The sequence below is a fragment of the Ruditapes philippinarum genome, unplaced genomic scaffold (assembly GCF_026571515.1).
Source record: "Ruditapes philippinarum isolate M1 unplaced genomic scaffold, ASM2657151v2 ctg15717_1_1_1_1, whole genome shotgun sequence".
Lineage (NCBI taxonomy): Eukaryota > Metazoa > Mollusca > Bivalvia > Venerida > Veneridae > Ruditapes > Ruditapes philippinarum.
The window spans coordinates 7,772-27,480 of record NW_026855021.1 but is presented as its reverse complement, the minus strand read 5'-3'; the positions used below and the strand labels follow the sequence as shown (position 1 = coordinate 27,480).

At 33.5% G+C, this 19,709-nt stretch overlaps 1 protein-coding gene across 1 annotated transcript; it reads right to left on the bottom strand.

Moving 5' to 3' along the window:
• Positions 1-1,778: 1,778 nt before the first annotated feature.
• LOC132741863 (putative cytochrome P450 120) lies at positions 1,779-18,817 on the bottom strand. Its single transcript, XM_060730126.1, has 9 exons — positions 18,588-18,817; positions 18,269-18,346; positions 17,430-17,514; positions 15,683-15,718; positions 14,885-15,092; positions 8,155-8,412; positions 7,190-7,317; positions 4,025-4,112; positions 1,779-2,257 (listed from the first exon to the last, which is right to left on the bottom strand). Exons 1-9 carry the CDS (start codon positions 18,775-18,777, stop codon positions 2,105-2,107), a joined length of 1,224 nt encoding a protein of 407 aa, XP_060586109.1. The 5' UTR covers positions 18,778-18,817; the 3' UTR covers positions 1,779-2,104.
• Positions 18,818-19,709: the final 892 nt, after the last annotated feature.

Here is a 19,709-nt window from a genome sequence, read left to right as displayed (position 1 = left end):
GAGTGTTAACAAGGTTTTTCTATTTTTAGCTCCGGTGACCTACTTTTTCATCCGAGATGACCCATGTTCGAACTCATCCCAGCTATCAACTAGATAAGCATCCTGACCAAGTTTGATGGTGATTGATGCAAAAATGTGATCGCTAGAGTGTTAACAAGGTTTTTCTATTTTTAGCTCCGGTGACCTACTTTTTCATCCGAGATGACCCATGTTCGAACTCATCCGAGCTATCACTTAGACAAGCATCTTGACCAAGTTTGATGATGATTGATGCAAAAATGTGACCGCTAGAGTGTTAGCAAGGTTTTTCTATTTTTAGCTCCGGTGACCTACTTTTTCATCCGAGATGACCCATGTTCGAACTCATCCGAGCTATCACCTAGACAAACATCCTGACCAAGTTTGATGATGATTGAGACAAAAATGCGACCGCTAGAGTGTTAACAACTAAATGTGAACGGACGACGGACGGACGACGGACAATCATCGATCTTAAAAGCTCACCCTGAGCATGCTCAGGTGAGCTAAAAAGCAACATCTCTCATGTCCCCAAGCACCTGCATTGGCAGTATTCAGGCAGCATTCAATCTTCAAAAAATGAAATAAAAATTTCTATACTTTTAACCCCTGTCAAATAGCATAATAAATACAAATGTACATAGATTTTAAACTCTTTTCTCATGTGATCTTGGCACTGATATGTTAATGGTATACATTTTAGCTTTTCAACCTTGACCTTTTGCCAATTGGCATAAGAAAGACATTAATTAATTGATAAGCTTCACCCTGTTTAAGTGACACTGTCTGGTATAAAAATGTTTAACATTTTAGTCTTTCAATCATGACCTCTATTTATTGGCATAAAATATACATACATTCAGCACTTTGACTCTATTTTAGTAACACAGGCATAACAATAGTATACATTTCAAACATGACCGTCAATTGGTATAACATACAAATATTCAGCACTTTGACCCTGTTTTAGTGACACTGGCATTAACACTGGTACATTTCCACCTTGACCTCTATCTATTGGTATATCATATACAAATATTCAGCACTTTGACCCTGTTTTAGTGACACTGGCATTAACACTGGTACATTTCCACCTTGACCTCTATCTATTGGTATATCATATACAAATATTCAGCACTTTGACCCTGTTTTAGTGACACTGGTAAAACAACAGTATACATTTCAATATTTCGGCCTTGAAGTTAATCTACTGGCATAAAAATGACATAGATTCATTGTGACATTGGCATAGAAATATATAGAGATCACCAATCAAAAAAGACAATTGTTTTCCATATGGTACTCACTCTATCACATAAATTTCATTAAATTTTCTTGGATCAGAAATCAAATATAAGCACCCCAAAAAGGCCCGGCAAATGTACACCCATATGCAAATTTGTTTGTGGAATCAATAATAATCGTTCAATTAGGAAACAAGACTAGGGAACAGACTTATTCATGAAACATATTTCATCTAAATTATTTCAATGAAGCGACAAGAAATTGTCAGAAAAGAAGATTTTATTCTAATTGTCAAGCTACTTAATTTTCTCCAATAATTCTTATTACATTTCAATAGGTATCCACAAAAAATCAAGAAATTCTTTATTCCAGCAAAAATATAATCAAATGTTATAAAAGAACTTGTTTCATTTGGGGTTTGAACTAAAGCCCTCATGTTGAAGTTGGTCATCTTAATGTACCTTAACTCATACTACAATATAAATACTCCTACTCCTTTGAATATATATATATATATATATATACTTAAATAAGCATTAATAATTACAGTATCTCCCTTTGATATAAACTAATATGAGTTTGAATGACTTAATTGTGACCTTAATCTAAGGAGGCCCAAACCTGCATTCTACACTATAATTAAGAAATCTGCTAAGAAGATTCAATTTTATTCAATTATTTCGAAAACATTGTAAATCCCAAACTCTTTTGGGTCTATAAGTAAAAACATGCAATAAGATCATAAAGTGTATAGCAAAATAAATATACATATTAAAATAAACTATCAACAAAATATAAAAGAATAGGAGGTCTTCTTTTCTTGTTGAGTATTAGTTCCTCCCTAAGACTCTAAATTCTGACCGTCTGTTTGCCTGGTTTCTAACTTGACTAGTATGTTGCCTTTTGGCCTAGATACTGGCAGCCATTTATGTTCAAGATCTTGTCCTGGTTCTAACGTAAACTTGAAATTTGTCATCAATTCTTTTATCACAGTCTATAGAATAGAAATAGATACATGTATTTCATTCTCAAATGTTAATATTGTTACACAACAAAATCTGTGAATAATTCCTGTTAATTTAATGTATTAAATCTTTATTATACAATGCAAAAATACATAAAAATAACCAGCATTTAAATAGCATGTTTATATGGCTTTAAAATGAGAAAAATATCCCTTAAAGGGACTCCACTGAGGTTTAAAAGCCTAAAAACATAACATTAGAATTTCTTACATAAATGAACTGGGGCGCTTTAAACAGAAATGTATGCAAAGATAGTTAAGAAATATACCTTAAAATAAATTGAAAATCGTAGTTTCATGCTTGTCTTAGCCTAATTTGAGTGAAAAGCGTTTAAATGCTTTTCATTTTGGGTAATTTCTTTACAATTTGAATAATTATTATGGAAAAACGAAGTGCGCGAATGATCTGAAAGTTTGCACAAAGATTAGTGGTCTACACCTACATCAAATGGTACATTTATCTGGGAAATAAATATTTTCAGTCCCATCATGTCAAAAAACCTCAGTGGAGTCCCTTTAAGGTGAATTTCAACTTTCTTTAAAACCTAGTGTCTAGTATACGTTATAAATAGATATCAAGCTTTGTTTCATAAGACTTAATAATTCTACATTATTCTCATTTCTTTATCTAGTTGCTGCTGTTATGTAATGAGTAATACACCAGAAGGAAAGACTCCAGGTGCTATGATTCAAATAGCTTGTACTCCAGGGGCTAAGGCTCCATGCTAAGACTCTAAAACCTAAGACCCTACATGTTAAAACTGTACATGCTAAGACTCCAGGTACCCAGAAACCAGATACTAAGACTATGTGCTAAGATTTCTGGTGTTTAAACTCCAGGTGCTGAGACTTTAGAAGTGAAGACTCTATGTGCTGAAACTCCAGTAGCTAAAACTGCAGGTGCACTTATATGTACAGTTGACTCTCGGTAACTCGAAATCCAAGGGACTGGGCATTTTACTTCCAGAAAAACGGAATTCGAGTAACGTGGATCTGCGCCATTACCTTGACATTCGTACATGTATATACATTTATTTCAACAATTTATCTAATATTTGGAGTGAAATGATCATCAGACGAAAACAAAAGTAGCAACTATCGTGAACCAGAAGTACATATTAATGTATGCAATATGATGGAACATTAATTATACAAATGTCATTTACGTTGATAACACACATGAAACTAATTAAAGCCACTTTTATGACGTGTTAATAATACATGATGACCAACAATTAAAATTACCGTGAAACATGTGAATCACGGTTGGCAACATCTCACCTTGATGTCTCCGACCTTTGATCAGTCGGCTGTTTTCACACTTCGACTAATAGAGATGAAAATATGTTTGACTTTAATTGACGGGACCAAATTTTCTTTTCGACTAAACAGGAGTCTCGGTAAGTCAAAATTTGACCTAAGCGGAGTTAAAATACAAAGATAAAGAAGGAAATTTGAAGGGAAATTCTTCGACTAACACGGAATTTGGAGTATTTTGACTTATTGAGAGTTAACTGTATATACATGTATCACAATGCATAAGTTACTGTGCACCCACATGAAATTACATTTCATTTTTTAGGCTAGCTGAATAGCTTCTTCACATGGAAAAATAAGCAAGTAGGGTAGTAGGTGGTAGTAACAAATAGTGGACTCGTGCTTCAAACTCTAAAATTAAAAACAACATAATATCTCTTCAAGGTGCAAAAGTGTCCCTATACAAAGAACAAAACCAACCTTGATTAAAGTCCAAACTAATTTCTGACCTAGGCAGCTTCTTGGACCAGAACCAAAACAAAACAATTTATCACGATCATTTTTATTCCTGTAACATACAAACAAAATCAATGAAATGTTTTGTATTATATATAAACTATACGAAGAGAAATATGTAAATATGTTATTAAATATCAAAATGAATGACATTCTTTTACTATTAACATTCTTTAAACAAACAGGAAAAGTGTTCTGAACATCATGGTTTCACATAGCAAATATGCCATACAATTCTACATTATTACTCCCAATGGCATTACTGCACGAGCATTTTGTGAAAAATGGCTGTTTTCATTGAAAAGCCTCCTGTTACAAGTTCAAATTACTATTCTAACACGACCTGCGTTTTTCCCTATTGAACACAGAAGAACCGAAAGTGTGTGTTTTTATGCTATAAAGTCACTGTTTGACGTTCTATATTTAGACATGTGACGTAATCATTATACACGTGACGAACCCACTAAAAACGTGATGTGTTGACAATAAGTACGGAAACTAAATCGGGCGCAATTTAACTTTATATCGGGTACGGCAGCATTTATTTGTTAATGTCATGTTAGAATCAAAATAATATATCCAAATCCGTGATTTTATTGCTTGATAAAATGGCACAAATGTTGACTGGACCATAGCCTTTGAAACAGCATAGTCAATCTTAAATTTCCTGTTACCATGGCAACAATGGGACATCTCAAAATTGCCAAAAATTACTTCTTTTGCATTGATTTTTTCATCAAAACTGATTTCAAAGTTCTTCAAATTCTCAACTGATTGAGATAGAGTCAAGGGCTTTTCAGCATAAGTTACATGTTACCTTAAAGTCTCACAAGCCCAAAATTTTCTTTTTTATTAGGACAGTAAAGATAGTTTCATTGTAACAAATTTTGTACAGTATCTTTAAACAGTAACCAAGGTAACATGGGTTCACTATCTTGCGGTTTCTGATATGCATGAAATAACAAGAAATAAAACCTTTTAAAACCTAATATTCACATTGGTCGAGTATACATACATGTAGAAATTATCAGAATCTAAAGCATTATATTCAATGATTTTAATCGGCAAACAGAATTTCTTTCATGGATGGAGAAGCACAGACCTGTACTAGCCTAACCTTACATTCTTCTGGAAAAGCGCACCATGGAAACCACATCAATTACAGGTGGCAATCATCAAACAAGTGCACACAGTGATACATATTAGCCGGAAATTTCATCTGGCATGGGGGTGCCAGATGAGTCGCTTGACATACAACAATGTCATTTTAGCGCATTTTATGAATGAACCAAGTAAATAATGTCATTTTGGTGCACTTTAGAAAGGAATAATGGATATGGATGAAATCGATTTGCTGTTGTTATTAAAGTTGTAAATTCATACGCTATTGTAAGACAAGAGAGCCATGATGGTCCTGAGGTCGCTCACCTGTATATAGGCCCCCCCAACATCCCCCCCCCAACCTTGCAGGTCCAATTTAACCCAAGGGCTTTTATTTGCACAAACTTGGTAGACACCCATAAGAAGATGTTTCATGCTTAACATCTAAAGCTCTAGCTCATTTGGGCTTTTTAAAAGAAGATTTTTTTTAGTTTTTACTATACACATATAGTTAAAAACAATGACACTCCTGGGGCCGGGCCAGTTTTGACCCCAGGGCTTTTATTTGAACAAACTTTGCAGACACTTACTAGAAGATGTTTCATGCTTAATATCTAAACTCTAGCTATTTGGGTTTTTTCAAAGAAGATTTTAAGTTTTTGCTATACACATATAAAGAAAATCAATGAACCCCGGGGCGTGGCCAATTTTGACCCCAGGTCTCTTATTTGAACAAACTTTGTAGACACTCACTAAAAGATGTTTCATGCTTAATATCTTAACTCTTGCTATTTGGGTTTTTTCAAAGAAGATTTTTTGAAGTTTTTGCTATACACATATAAGGAAAATCAATGACCCCCGGGGCGGTGCCAATTTTAACCCCAGGGCTTTTATTTGAACAAACTTGGTAGACACCTATTAGAACATGATTGATGCTAAATATCTTAGCCATAGCTCTTTGAGTTCTTTAAAGAAGATTTTTTAAGTTTTTTACTATATGCATATAGGGAAAATCAATGACCCCCCGGGGCGGGGCCAATTTTGACCCCAGGGCTTTTATTTGAACAAACTTGGTAGACACCCATTAGAACATGTTTCATGCTAAATATCATAGCTCTAGCTCTTTGGGTTCTTTAAAAGAAGATTTTTTAAGTTTTTACTATATGCATATAGAGAAAATCAATGACCCCCTGGGGCGGGGCCAATTTTGACCCCAGGGCTTTTATTTGAACAAACTTGGTAGACACTCACTAGAAGATGTTTCATGCCAAATATCTAAGCTCTAGCTCTTTGGGTTTTTTAAAAGAAGATATTTAAAGTTTTTTCTTTTGGTTGCCATGGCAACCAAAGTTCTGCATGGAATTAAATTCTTTGAACAATTTTTAAAGGTGACCACCAAAGGAACATTCCTGTGAAGTTTGGATGAAATTGGCTTAGTGGTTTATGAGGAGATGTCATTTGAAGCAAAAGTTTACAGAAGGACGACGGACGGACGTTCTCACAGGACAGTAATTATGTGGCTACTCTAGTGTTCTCTCTATTGTTCTTTTTAGCCACACAAAAGAAAATAGCCACATAAAAGCATTACGGAATGAATGACATCAAAGAGAAAGAACAGTTACCTATTGTCCCTCTAGCCACATAATTACTCTCCTGCGAGTGCGGACGGACGGATGGACGCCGGACGGACGCCGGACGAAAAGCGATCACAAAAGCTCACGATGTCACTTTGTGACAGGTGAGCTAAAAACAGATATGGATGAAATGACATTAATATCCATTAACAAATATCTTACTGAGGTAAACTAATTTAAATATGAAATAATATGGCAGAATATGCAAGAAAACATATCTGACATATGTCTGCGGTAAGGATTGGATAATCTGTTCCTTGAGTATCCACCCATGGGTAGTAACTAGGCTTGTGGGGTACCCTCATGACGGATATTCTGATTTGAACCGTAACATATGACAGATATTATTAAGCTCATATAAACAGACTTTTTACATTATAAAGAGGGCACTTACTTGCCATGCCATCTACCTGGCTTGAATTCATCAGGATTATCAAACACTGTAGGATCTCTTTGAGCGAGGTAGGTTAGATAGAGTATTGCATGACCAGCAGGCATCTTGTAACCTCCAGCTGTAAACTCCTGTATATATAAAGTGGCATTATGCTCATTCTTTCATTGTCATGTTGAGGTGAATTGACTTTATATTTCAAAAGTATAACTGTAATAATGGTGATTGACCAATAGAGGATACTAGAAAGTGTTAAGCCTAAAATATAAAAAGTCCACTCTTTTTATAAATCAAATGTACAGGCAAATGCCGATATATATTACAAAAAATTCATACTTGAACCTTGTGTGCAAACTGAATTATAAATTCAAAGGTATTATTGCAAAACTTATTTTTACCTTTACCTCTCCACTCACTATATACCCTTTGATTGGCATAATGTCACTTTAAACTTTTAATACATTAAATAGAAACGCAATAACTTTCAGCAAAATGAACAATGTTTCTTTTTAAAGGCGTTTTGGGGTGAAGATATAATGTATAACAAAGGCCATAAGGAAAATGTTATCAATTTCAGGGGTGGATAACTCAAATAGTAGGATGGTCACCACTCACTGTAATTGTTTTCTTATCAATTTCGACAAAAGTTTGCTTTGTTGGAAAAAATGCTTTAGATGAATTTATCATTGCCTAATACTATTACCAACAAACAATAAGATATAAGGTATTGAAAAACAAAGTGACAAGTCACTTCTGATGAGGGTTCAAACACCGGACCAGCAAGAACACAGATATGCTGATCCATATGATTTAAAAATCGCAGGCATGTATAAATAAACCTAACTAAAAACAAGATAGATAACTGTATAACATTGACTGAACCCGAGCTATAACCCTCCTGCCACCAATAAAAGGTGGGTAGCTAAAAATAAGACTAAGATAGGCGTATAATAGTGACTTTGACTGACCTGAGCTATAACCCTCCTGCCACCAATAAAAGGTGGGTATAATCTTAGTACCTCCAATACAACACTTTCTATCAAATCTTCATTCTCTAGCATATCATTTTGTAAATCATTCTGGAATAAAAAAAACAAACAGCAAACATAACAAGATTCGTCGGAGGACAGTAAGGCTCGACTATTCGAAAAATTTGTCACAAGGGTGTTCCATTGAGTATAATGATGCTTACCTTTATGAATCCATAAAATTGTCCGAAAAGGTACAATTTGGCTTGTTATTAAGATGTTTTATCAAGTAAATCACTGCTTGATTATTATGAATGCATAAAATTGTCACAAAAAAGGCACTGTAAACCTTTCAGTAGTTATGGAGATAACAGCTTACAAGCAAAAACTTAACCAAGAATTTCTAAGTCGAATAAGGGGCATAATTATGCAAAAAGACCACAGAGTTATGGGACTTGTGCCAATCATGTTAACAGAAGAAGTGTGTGAAGATTCAATCCATTCCGTTCAGTAGTTATGGAGATACTAGCTTACACGCAAAAACTTAACCACAGGGACGCCAACATTTAGGGGTGACTGCATTAGCTTGTTAACTCTGTGAATAGTCCTAAAAATGTCTGTACATAAAAAAATCACATGTAAAATTCATTGCAGGATCCTTGGTTTTATCAGAAAAAAATTTGCAGCTAATGTAAATGTGTTAACATCAAGGAAACCTTAATCTTAAAGTGTATAAAGTTATAAATCTGTTGCCAGTAGTTAGCAAACTTATTGTTTGAATTTGAAAAGATTGATTCTAAAATATATTACATACATGTATATGAAAAAAATATGTCTAAGTGAATCTTGTATGCACAAAATCATTTTAACAGTTAAAACTTTACTGATAACAGCTGCATTATTTTGTTTGCAAACATTTTATTCTGTCTACATATAATATTCATGTGTAATGAATAACATAGACATTCTACATATATGTTATAACTCTCTCAAGGACCTACCATAAGGATATGGAAACAACATAATTTTACTGTTTATAATTTTTAAGGAAATATTTCATTAGATATGGTTTTATAATCATCAATGCAGGCATCACACTGTCTCGAAATTGACATCAAATTGGATATTCGAATATGGAATTATAAATTTCGCGCCAAGATGGCCCCAAAATTGGTTGACAGCCAATCAACAGCCAAAGCAAGTATGATTCCTACATAAGGTCACTCGATTGTATCCGATCCACACATGAATCATACAAAAGATTACGCTATGGCAACCAATCTACACACAAAGTCACCTCAAAGATGCAAATTTTAACAAGTAGTTTCCCGGCAGGACAGGCGAAAGCCATGCGATAGGTACACAACATAGTGTTTTGAGTATGATGCATTCAAAAGTGGTCATGAAGGTGTCATGTGACCTCCAGTGGTATAAAACCTTAAACCATGGCAAAATACAGTTGGGAGTACAATTATATTCAAACTTTATTTCAAATTTGATTGAACTTTTTCATGCCTTCCAAGGTGGGCCTGTAAGAGTTGCTCATTATGTTTTCTAAGGTGGATCAAAAGAAGCAATGATGCTGCCATCTTTTTCTTTGTTGACTCATAATCAAAGTATGCCATTCTGCAGGAAATGAACTGAAAATGATTGTTAATTAATTGCAAATAATGGAAGCTTTTAAATTTCTGTAGAGATGTGCAGGACAGACAGATGTAGAAGATCGTCTGAGGCTAGCCTTTTATATTCCACCATGATACATATGCAATGCTTGAGCCACTCACATTTGCTTTCTTCCTCCACATCCTGGTCCCATCTTGATGTCATCATACCAAAATACAATGGTGGCACACACCAAAATACAACGGTGACACGACAATATTGCGGGGGCTTTACGTAGTGAAGTTGCCTTCCTGAGACAATTGGGCATCTTTTGTTTCCTTTGTATTGTCACCTTGAGACGATAAATACCAGATGGCACTGATGATTACATGAAGTATAAACGAAGACTACACAATCTGACAAGATGGCTTCAAAACAGCCTTACGAACCGCAAGATTGGCATACGGATTCAACACTGAATTGAACCTTCGCAATGTCTTTTGGCAATTTTTTGGCATGCCAAATATTTTGCGACTCATGAAGTTTGCTGCTGGAGCCTGAAAATTGTAGCTGGGGGTCATTTGATGGCACAAGATGCCCTCATGAATGGCCGGGCCCGGTGGCCCCCATGTTATTACAATCAGATTGGAATTCGAACATTTCCTTTATTCGTGTGTCCATCTTGATGCCAATTTTCAGGACAGTGTGACACCTGCATAAAGGTCAAACACAGCCATATTCAGATTGATTAAATCAACTGTAGTAGTAAGTTATGTTAAGATACATTTATGCCCATAGCATCAGTTTTCAAGGGGAATTCATTGTAAGATACAGCTAATGTCATAACCCAAAATTTAAAAAAAAAAAAAACAAGAGGGCCATGATGGCCCTGAGGTCGCTCACCTGTATAGTGGCCCCCGCAGCGGGGCCAGTTTAAAGCCTAGGGCTTTTATTTTGAACAAACTTGGAAAACACCTATTTAGAAGATGTTTCATGTTGTTTAGTTTTTTACTACACACATATAATGAAACAATGAGGGCCATGATGGCCCTGAGGTCGCTCACCTGTATAGTGGCCCCCCCCCGCAGCCGGCGGGCCAGTTTAAAGCCTAGGGCTTTTTATTTTTGAAAAAACTTGGAAAACCACCTATTAGAAGATGTTTTATGTTGTTTTAGTTTTTTTTACTACACACATATAATGAAAACAAGGAGGGCCATGGATGGCCCTTTGAAGTCGCTCACCTGTATATAGGCCCCTGGAGCGGGGCCAGTTTTAAACCCCGGGCTTTTATTTGAACTAACCTTGGTAGACACCCATTAGAAGATATTTCATGCTTAAACATCCAAGGTCTAGCTGGTCAAGTTTTTTTTCTTTACACATAAAGTTAAAAACAATGACACACCTGGGGCAGGCGCCAGTTTTTGACCCAAGGGCTTTTATTTGAACAATCTTTGTAGACACTTACTAGAAAATGTTTCATGCTTAATATCTAAACTCTAGCTATTAGGGTTTTTTCAAAGGAGACTTTTAATTTTTTTTGCTATACACACATATAAGGAAAATCATGTCAGCCTCGGGGCGGGGCCAATTTTGACCCTGGGCTTTTTATTTGAACAAACTTTGTAGACACTTACTAGAAGATTTCTTCGTGCTTAATATCTAAACTCTAGCTATTTGAGTTTTTTTCAAGAAGATTTTTTTTAAAGTTTTTGTATAACACATATAGGAAAAGGAATGACCCCCAAGGGGCCAATCTTTAACCCCAGGGCTTTTATTTGAACAAACTTGGTAGACAATCACTAGAAGATGTTTCATGCTTAGTATCTAAACTCTAGCTATTTGGTTTTTTTTCAAAGAAGATTTTTTAAGTTTTTTTCTATACACATATAAGGAAAATCAATGACCCCCGGGGCGCGGGGCAATTTTGACCCCAGGGCTCTTATTTGATACAAACTTGGTAGACTACATTTAGAACATTTTTCATGGCATAAATATCTTAGCTCTAGCTATTGGGTTCTTTAACAGAAGATTTTTTAAGTTTTTACTATATGCATATAGGGAAAATCAATGAACCCCGTGGGGCAGGGCCAATTTTTGACCCCAGGGCTTTTATTTTGAAACAACTTGGTAGACACCCATAAGAAGATGTTTCATTGGTAAATATCTTAGCTCTAGCTCTTTAGGTTCTTTTAAAAGAAATTTTTTTAAAGTTTTTTTACTATATGCCTATAGGTAAAATCAAAATACCCCCTGGGGCGGGGCCAATTTTGACCCCAGGGCTTTTATTTGAACCAAACTTGTAGACATCCATTAGAACATTTTTTATGCCAAATATCTTAGCTCTAGCACTTTGGGTTCTTTTAACAGAAGATTTTTTAAGTTTTTACTATATGCATATAGGGAAAATCAATGACCCCTGGGGCAGGGCCAATTTTGACCCCAGGGCTTTTATTTGAACAAACCTTGGTTAGACACCATAAGAAGATGTTTCATGGTAAATATCTTAGCTCTAGCTCTTTAGGTTCTTTAAAAGAAATTTTTTTTAAAGTTTTTACTATATGCCCTATAGGTAAAATCAAATACCCCCTGGGGGCGGGGCCAATTTTGAACCCCAGGCTTTTATTTTTGAACAAACTTGGTAGACATCCATTAGAAACATGTTTCATGCCAAATATCTTAAGCTCATAGCACTTTGGGTTCTTTAAAAGAAGATTTTTTAAGTTTTTACTATATGCATATAGGGAAAATCAATGACCCCCTGGGCGCAGGGCCAATTTTGACCCCAGGGCTTTTATTTGAACAAACTTGGTAGACAACCATAAGAAAGATATTTCATGCTAAATATCTTAGCTCTAGCTCTTTGGATTCTTTAAAAAGAATTTTTTTTTTTAAGTTTATACTATATGCATATAGGGAAAATCAATGACCCCCTGGGGCGGGGCCAATTTTGATTCCCAGGCTTTTCTTTGAACAAACTTGGTAGACACTTTACTAGAAGATGTTTCATGCCAAATATCTAAGCTCTAGCTCTTTGGGTTTTTTAAAAAGAAGATGTTTAAATGTTTTTCTTTTGGTTTCAATGGCAACCAGAGTTCTGCATGGAAATAAATTCTTTGAACAATTTTTAAAGTGACCAACCAAAGGAACATTCCTGTGAAGTTTTGGATGAAATAGGCTTAGTAATTTATGAGGAGATGTCATTTAAAAGTAAAAGTTTACGGACTGACTGACGCCGGACGCCGGACGAAAAGCGGATCACAAAAGCTCACCCTGTCACTTTGTGACAAGGTGAGCTAAAAATGTAAAGAATCCTTTTTTGGATCCTATTATTAAGGACGTTTTCAGGGAGTTTTCATTAAGACATATAGGCAAAATTAAAACTGTTTCATAGAATTTCTTTAAAACTTGGCATATTATTTAGAATGTGATAACAGAAACATTTTAAACGAAAAAAAAAAATGGGGTCACTGTCCTCATTTTCGAGTTGTCAGCTTATTCCACAATGAAGGGAACAATACAATTTTTTTTTCATTATTCTCATGAAAGCTTACCTTCGTTTTAGTCGTATGCAAAAATTTCAGGAACAAATTTTAAATACTATGATTCCCCAATGGACTAAATTAATAAAGTATTGTATGTGTTACATGAATATTAATATGTTTGTCTATTATTCTTATTTTTATTCAACACTGTCTAATAGACATCTGTATCATATTGATCCATTTTAATTCATGTATCAGCTTTTATTTTCAAAACATAATATTTGTTTTTACATGTTTGCTGCTGAATGCCATAACGTTTTTTGCGTGTTTAACGCTCGTGTTCCATTATGACGTTGATTCCGGTAATTTAATTATGTTTTGCACTTATGAACATTTTCTTAAAAGAATTTCAACAACATACCTTTTCCACGCACGGCTTGTGACCAACTTCTATTACAAAAGATGTGAGTATTGAAGACAGGCCTTTTGAACAAGGGCTGAGGTAAACAACAGTAAAATGATTGTTTGACTAGAATTCCCTCGAGGTCAGGTAAAAGCCTCTACTTTTCTGAGGGAAACTGTTGGCACTTCTCCTCCCGTCTTTTTTGTATAATATCCAGCAGTTTCTCTGTTGTAGTTGAAAAAAACAAAACTTTACATTTCAGATGACACTTATACAAACTTTGCAAAAGTACAGGAAAATGTGCTCGACATACATGTATGGTCAATTAAAACAGGAATTTTTGAGATGTGTGTGGCAGATTTTGATTGATTTCCATTTCAAAGATACACAGTCCTTATGTAATTCTAATTTCCTTGAAATCTGGTCAGCCCCTCAACAAACATAATAAGGCAAGCTATATCTGATTCAAGAATTTCAGATGGTCTAGTAGCTGTCAGGAAGCCTGATTTCCAATGCCCTTTCAAAGAAGTTCATTCTATATAACTGTCATTCTATAACAGTGTTTTTTTTTTCAACATGTAGCAAGTTACATATCTTAACATGTAGAAGTGCATATCATATCTATGGTAATCAGAAATTAAAGGAGAAAGGCGTGAGCTTCATTGTTGTTACATATAACTTTGCATAAAGAGTGTAACAATTTGATAAATTTTGACTCATGCTTATAAGAATTTGGAACAGCCCACTGTTTCTCTATCAATATACTAAAATTAAAGATCCTGTAACACAATTTTTTATGGTTTTATATCATAAATATAATACTCAAATGAAGATTTATCAATATTGTAAGTTCCAAAAAACATTATTTGTAAAGATATTACGGAATTTACATTCCATGTTAATAAAGGGAGGTTAAATTAGAAATTTATTTTCTCTAAAGTCCAAGTTAAATTTTTCAATAAGAAATGAATGCATATATTTTAATGATTACATATACTGTGCATAAATTTTTGCTGTACATATTTTACAAATTCTTCAATCTTTGAAAATTATTTTAGAAGCATAATTATAATATACATATATAAAATTTCATTTAAGTGTGGGAACAACCTTAATTACAACATACAGGATCTTTGAGTCTGACTACATTGAACATCTTTGCAGACTGACTGTTCGACACTAGTTGCATATGTATATCATTATAACAAGAAACACTAAAAGGTATAAATAAATAATCAATCACCTTTGCATCTAAAGCCTTACTGTATGTTGACTCACTCATCTTGGGTACTTTAATGGCTACCGGTACAGATATTATACCGTGCCAGTGTGTCGTTGTCAGCTGGGAAATAATCTCTGCCTCAGATTCACTAAAGTCTAAACCCAGGAATAAACTTAAGCATATTTCTACAGCCAACTTCTTGAAAAATTGATAGACACAAAACGTTTTCCTGAAATAATCAAAATACTGGAGACTGTGATGTCATTACACATTGTCGTCAGGAAGAATAACATAAAAAATGAATCTTTACTTATTTTTTTTTCTCAGTTATGCAACAAGCTGTATATATTTAAACTTATGATGAATTGTTCATTTACAATCAGTAACCTTTAAAAGAAAGAGAATGATTTTGCTTTAAAGATCCTGTATGTTGTAATTAAGGTTGTAACCACACTTAAGTGAATTTTTATAAATGTATATAATAAAATGATGCTTCTAAAACAATTTTCAAACATCAAAGAATATGTAATATATGTACTGCAAATATTTGTCCACACAATATATAATCATTAAAATATATGCATTCATTTCTTATTGAAAAATTTGACTAAAGCTTTATAGAAAATAAATTTCTAATTACCTCCCTTTATTAGTATAAAATGTAAATTTGGTAATTTATTTACAAATAATGCTTTTTAGAACTTACAATATTGATAAATCTTCATTTGAGCATTATATTTAATATAAAACCATTAAAAAATTGAGTTAAGGATCTTTAAACAAATTTTTTTAATAAAAACTTTCTTCAAATTTACTTACCCATCTTCTAAAGTTCCTATAGCCTTTTTCACAACCCTGCAAAATGGTAAACTAGAATTTTATATCAATCATAAGTCAATTAAGCTTCAAAATGGCATTTATAATATACACACTTAATTATTCTCCTGCATATAAAATTAATAGTCAACAAACCATTCATTGTAAAATTGAGTTCACTATAATTTACATAATTTTAATACAGTCAACTATCGTTATCTCGACATCGCTTTTCTCGATATTTCGTTATCTCAATGAAATTTTGAAAGTCCCGACTTTCTTCCTTCTTTATCTATATTGGATATATTTGTTTATCTTGATATTTTTATTTCCATATTTTCAGTATCTCGATGTACAATTTCAGCCCCAACAGTTATTATTACACTATTATCCATTGTTTATCTCGACTAATAGTTTTTGTCTGTTTCCTTCAGACGTGTGAAACCTTCTGACGTGTGAAAAACACAAACTAGACAAGAATTGCTCAAGAGCACGTGTCATAATGATGATTATGTTTGTAACATGTTTAGCTGTTTTTATAAAAGTTAATCTATTTAGCTCGTTGATTGACTTATGTCCAAAATGAGTGATGACGTTCTTTATAAATATTCGAACACTGTATAAATTCATTATGACTTTAAATGTAAATGAAATAGTGAAAGTATAGAAACGCTATCGTTGCAATATTGTTTCACAACATGACACCACCAAATCAATCAGCGATCGAACAACATCAAGAAAGACCCGATAAATAACCCGGGAGGATATCCGGATCAACCTCCCTGAAAACAATGTTTTCACTATATTGGTGTATTACCGAGTAAACCTCACTATGTGTTTTTATCACAGAAACTTGTATTTTCGCTGGTAAACATCCGCTAATGTTACATTGTTAAATATTGACTAGGCCTATGAAAACAAGACATGGGGATATCATAATTTATTTGACATAAGGTATGCACATGTCTTTTGTAAAAATCAGTTTCTGCCTTATTCAAACCCTAATATGTTTACCTCGACATTTCGTTATCTCGATATTTTTTGGACGGTCCCGATGACTTCGAGATAACAAGAGTCGACTGTATCATACCAATACAAGTTACCATTTACAAACATTAACATAGAGAAAGATAGTTAAAATTCAATTTTTCAAAATACACTCAAAGTTGTCTTGTATCAAAATTTAACAAGGAACACAATAGCTCCTTCCTAACATTGACAATAGGCTCTAGAAGTGTATTTAATTTATTCTAAAATAGAATAAATTGCACCAACAGGATGCACAGCCATCAATCTTGCTCAAAAGTGTTTCCTTGAATCAACAAGAGCTGGCTGAACCGGGTCTTACTCCCTAAATAGGTTTTGGACACAGAGCAATAGTTTCTTGTTGATACCTCTTCTAGTTTCAAATTTATGGCCCTGACAAAGTTCACAGTGTAAAAATGAACAAAGGGCAATAACTCCAAAGTTAAGTAAGGCAGAGTTACAATTCTTTTGCACTGCATATCTACTCAATGAGATCTATCTACCTACAAAGTTTCTTGTTGATACCACTTGTAGTGTCACAGTTATGGGCTACTATATGCTCTCACTTTTGGGAGCATAAAAATTAAAACTATAACCTATTTACTTATCTCAATGATATTAAGGCCAATTAAATCACTAATACACAAACTGGTTCAATGATTATTTATTGATAAATGTGTATGTCTTGTTAAAAGAGATAAAAACTTCAAAAGAAATCACCAACCTATCAATAGTAGATTGATATGACTGCACAGCCTCTGATGTAAACAAATGTTTAAGTGTTTCTCTCAAACTTTCAGCACAGTTACCTAAAATAAATAATATATATCTGCATTTTATAAATTCATAAAAATATTTTGCTGTAGGCCTCAAAACCAAGCTTTCTACAGTTTCATTAACCTTTTCAACAATATTGTTGTAAATCTAATTAAATACTGTTCAGAAATGATGATTTTCAAAGGAAAATCCAACGGTAACACTATAAAGGTCATAATTATATGAATTTTAACATGCAAATGAAGTCTATAAAATAGCTCTTGTATGTGCTCAGGTAATCGAAACATCAGCGCAGGGTGCTCACTAGCCAGGAAATCCTGAGGGTCATTTTGACTAAGTTTACCGATAACAAGGCAAAATCCCCATGATTTAAACAAAATTTGACCCTCCAGTTAAAATCCTGAGGGTCAAATCAGGCCTTTTGGAAATTTGAAGGGTCAAAGAGTCTTTTCAAGGGTCAAACGGACACAGCTACAAACTTTAAAAAAAATTAAAACTAGTTATCTGGAACAGGACAATGGTGGTATTTTCCCAACTAACTTGGGTATGCAAGCCCATTGTTGCCTTAATTCCTTCATGGTGAACTTGGCCTTTCATTTACAAAATAGTAATCATGTACATTTATAAAGTCATGTTTGTTGATTTTCTGTCAGTGTTTGGATGACACAAAGGTGGAGTTTCTCATTTTTGAAAAGTGGAGGTAATGAAATGACTAGATAAATTTGGTCAGTCATTAATTTTTATTTACATATTTTTACAGTGAAAAGTGAAATCAATACTATTTACCATCTGAAAAAATGATATTTTCACCATATATCTCTCCCATAAATTGTTTGTAGCCAAGTTCCATTTCATGAGCATGGTCTGAAAAAATACACATAAAAATTTATTTTCAAAACAAGAAGAACTATGTTAAGCATGTGATTCTGTTGAACTGTTGAAATGAAAATTGATACTTGATTTTACACATACCAGAAAGGGACTATACTAAGGTCTTTTGACATCAAGGAATTTCAAAGCTTTTTTATTTTTTAAAGATTTTTATATCATTTGATGTAGGTCTATTCCATTAACTTGTGTTCAAATTTTCTAAAATATAAATTACCTTTCAAAACTTCCTGTAGTATTGCATTTGATCCAATGAATATTGTTGGCTTATTCAGAAATCTTGACAGGAAAACTCTGGATTTTGTATTTTCCATGTGTTTATTCTGAAATTTGATTGGATCCTTATAAAAGTCATATGACCTGTCTCCAACCAATGGAAAGCCAGCAGACCCTGGAACCTTTGCCATTGTCAGAAGTTGATTACCCGAACATGGAGTCTTCCATAAATCAATCTGAAGTAAAAAAAAGTAAAAAATAAAATAAAAATAAAAGAATAAAATAAAGCATGAAACAACAATCTGTAGGTGTCAAAGATGTATATATCTTATAACAAGCTTATATTCATTTACTTTGATTTCAAGATTATGCAAAACTAAGCAGTGGCAAGTATATTGCTTCAGAAGCATTTCTGAGGCATCTTAAAGTTGCATATTTTGGTTTTGCTTTATTTGCTATTGATTTGAATGAACTCAATCTGTTCATGGACAGTGTTGAGTGATACATACATGTACTATAAGCTATGGCCTTAAGCTGATTAAATATCAAGACACTGAATTAGCAAATCATCATTTTAGGCAAATCAATGGTAAAATTTAGATGCACTCATTTAGTACAAGGTGACATTTTATGAAAAGTGGAGACAAATATGGTAAAAGGTGCATTAATATTATAATAATACGACTTATAATGATTTATGAATTATTGTATAACTCAGATATTTGTAGGTACTGTATCAGAGGTAACTAATGAACAGATTATTATATTTATTTATTATATGCTTTTTGGTGGTTTATAGAAATATATCAGTGATATAAAACTGACAATTTCACTGTTTTAAACAGTGGAATTATCAATTTGATAATTTGACTGTTTTAAATTTAAGCCCCTTTTGTTGTTACAGTGAAATATCAGCATGCTCAGTACTGGAAACCAACTAAATGATGTGACTTCTTAAATGACGCCAGGTTGTATAATTATAATATGGCATGCTTTTCATTAAGTATAAATGGTTAAATGTCTTTTTAAAACGATTCTTTGCATACAATAAAAAGAAAATTGTTTAGTTTAGTGTAAGATTGAAATATATTTCAACTTGTGAACACCAAAAGTTCATATTTCA

Excerpts from the sequence above, each read along its gene's own strand:
- LOC132741863 (XM_060730126.1), bottom strand. The coding sequence starts at position 18,777 with ATGGCAAAGGTTCCAGGGTCTGCTGGCTTTCCATTGGTTGGAGACAGG. Across the intron at positions 17,515-18,268 it reads AAATATCATTTTTTCAGATG|GTAACTGTGCTGAAAGTTTG; the intron begins GTAAATAGTATT and ends TATTTATTTTAG. Across the intron at positions 15,093-15,682 it reads ATAGGAACTTTAGAAGATGG|GAAAACGTTTTGTGTCTATC; the intron begins GTAAGTAAATTT and ends TGATTATTTCAG.